Below are 2973 nucleotides of genomic sequence, written 5' to 3' on the forward strand. Positions count from 1 at the left end.
GAATTTTCAGCATCATTACTCCAGTCTTGAGTGTCACATGATCCTTCAGAAATCATTCCAATATGCTGATTTGCAGCTCAAGAAACATTATTAAGTCGAAAACAGTTGTACAGCTTTATATTTTTGGGGAAACCATGATACATTTCTTTACAATTTACTGACCCTGAGCGTTTGATTAACATATACATACCGATTATTTATTTATTTATTTATTTATTTATTTATTTATTTATTTATTTATTTATTAACACACACACACACATTATTAGTCTCACAGAAAGTTACAAGACAAAAAATTTAACAATCTAAAATGGAATATGTACTTGTTTGACAAACTCACACTGCACCGACAGACGCCAACAAACAGCAACAGACATGCTCGTCAGGTTTTGTCTGCTCAATGCGTTATGTCTGTCTGTGTCGGTTGGCATTGGTTGGTGCTTGAACATGTTGTATCTACATCTTGGAACGTCTGAGAAATGACATACTGTACTCAGGCTGCTGTCTGCTTTGGTCTGCGTCTGTTAGTGTGGTGTGAATTGGCCTTAAACCACCAAAACATCCTTGTTTAACCGGATTCACCAGAAAGAACTTGCTGAACCGGCTTTACTATTTTTTCTGATGACATGGCCATACCAGAGCACCAGCTAGACCAGTACTAACCGGCATAAATCAGCTCGAAAAACACTGACCTGTGACCTGCTCGAAGCTTTGCAGGTTGCCAATTGACTTTTTAAAAGAAAACTATATGATTGCAAGTTAGAATATTATTACTATATTTAAGAATATCTATAAGCTTTACATGCCATTTTTGATCACAGTCACTAGCTAACAATCACTTTTTGTGTCCTGGAGTTTGAAAGATTGCTTAAAACTGCAGAGGTATATAGCTGTACTATTTTGTTTGTTTGTCAGTACATACACAAGGAAGTTATTTCAGATTCAGTCACATCATTAAAATAGTTGTAGGCTCATTATCCTCACCACTGTATACACTGCAGAATAAACACTGAGGGCCGCATCTTTGGAGGGAAAGGATTTCCGTGCAGATGCTACTATGAGGGGGTTTCCCGTGCAGGCTTTGCGCTCTGTGATGTACTGTAGGTTGGAATGGCAGCCCAGTGCTGTGTAGTTTGGTCTACACGCTGACAGGAAGTGAGGCGTCTGGTTTCCTGTCACTACCTGCCCAGCATTGGCAAAGATGGTGGTGGTGAACACGCCGAAGGTGTAGACACCTGAGTGACAGAACAGAGACCAAAGGTTTCAGAAACAAATGGAAAACATGTAAAAATTGAGGCTGCTAATATATTGGAGTTCATTTCTGTATGGAACATAAAATAAATTATATTTATAATATTGGCCACCATATTCATTTTTGCAGATAAAATAAAAAAAATAACTTTATAAACGTCATAAAATTTGAATAAAAATAAAATAAAATAAATATATTGATCATCACATTCGTTATTGGTCATGAAATTAATTAATAAAATAAAAATAACTTTACAATAACAGTCATTATATTTGTATTGGTCATATACAATAAAATAAAAAAATTGATCATCATATTCATTATTGGTGATTAAATTAATTAATAAAATGAAAATAACTTTACAATACTGGTCATTATATTTGTTATTGGTCATAAAATAAAATAAAATAAAATAAACTTTATAATATTGGCCATCCTATTTGTTATTGGTCATAAAATAAAATAAAAAATATTGGCAACATATTTGTTACAGATTATAAAATGTAAATAAATAAATAAATAAATATAATTGGCCATCATATTTGCTTTTGCTCTTAAAATAAAATAAAAATAACTTTATAATATTGGCCATCATACAGTATTTGCTATTAGTCATAAAATATTGTATTTGGATTGTCAAATAGCGACAGCAGTGTCCCACCATGTGACGACATACTTCATCTGAAATTATTGTAAATATTTTTTTTCCATTCTTGTCTATTTATTTATATATGCAGTTCGTATGAACTTGCATTAATTCCGAAACAACCTGAAATATTTGTACTTTTACGTAGCATTTGTCACAATGCAGGACTATTTAAGTGACCTGCAAAAATGTTAAAAATTGACTAAAAATAGTAAAACAAACAAAAAAACTTTGTAATCAGTTTCAGCATTTAAAACATACAGTCATGGCCAAAAATATCGGCACCCTTGGTAAATATGATCAAAGAAGGCTGTGAAAATTAATCTGCATTGTTAATCCTTTTGATCTTTTATTTAACAAATTCACAAAAATCTAACCTTTCATTGGATAATAAGAATTTAAAATGGGGGGGAAATATCATTATGACATAAATGTTTTTCTCAAATACACGTTGGACACAATTATTGGCACCCCTAGAAATTCTTATGAGTAAAATATCTGTGAAGTATATTCCCATTCATATTCACAATTTTTAGCATACCAGGGTGATTATGAACATGAAATTATCCAGCCATGGCTTCCTGTTTCACAGATATATAAATAGGAGGGAAAACAAAGCCCAAATTCATCCATCACAATGAGAAAAACCAAAGAATATATTTCTAATGTGCAGCAAAAGATAATTGAGCTTCACAAATTAGTGAAGTGGCTTTAAGAAAAGAGCTAGAGCAGTGAAAATGCCCATTTCCATCATCAGGGCAATAATTAAGAATTTCCAATCAACAGAAAATGTTACGAAACTGCCTGGAAGAGGACGTGTGTCTATATCGTCCTAATGCACGGTGAGGAGGAGAGTTTGAGTGGCTAAAGACTCTCCAAGGACCACAGCTGGAGAACTGCAGAAAATAGTGGAGTCTCAGGGTCAGAAAACCTTTAAAAAAAAAAAAAAAAAATCAAACAGCACCTACACCACATGTTGTTTGGGATGGTTTCAAGAAAAATTCTCCTGGCTCATCCAAAAACAATCTCCAGCATATTCAGTTGTCAGACACGACTGGAACTTCAAATGGGACTG

General features: G+C 33.4%; 1 protein-coding gene across 3 annotated transcripts in view; it reads right to left on the minus strand.

The window, feature by feature from the left end:
* Nucleotides 1-2973, minus strand: part of LOC107695724 (phospholipid phosphatase-related protein type 5-like) — a 46952-nt gene that overhangs the window by 13511 nt on the left and 30468 nt on the right. For all 3 annotated transcript variants that reach the window (XM_016495749.1, XM_016495751.1, XM_016495750.1), the window contains one exon: nt 985-1235. In XM_016495749.1, coding sequence (XP_016351235.1) covers nt 985-1235 — 251 coding nt within the window. The remainder of the gene's footprint in view (nt 1-984; nt 1236-2973) is intronic.

This window comes from Sinocyclocheilus anshuiensis, unplaced genomic scaffold (assembly GCF_001515605.1).
Source record: "Sinocyclocheilus anshuiensis isolate Anshui unplaced genomic scaffold, SAMN03320099.WGS_v1.1 scaffold1075, whole genome shotgun sequence".
NCBI classification, from domain to species: domain Eukaryota; kingdom Metazoa; phylum Chordata; class Actinopteri; order Cypriniformes; family Cyprinidae; genus Sinocyclocheilus; species Sinocyclocheilus anshuiensis.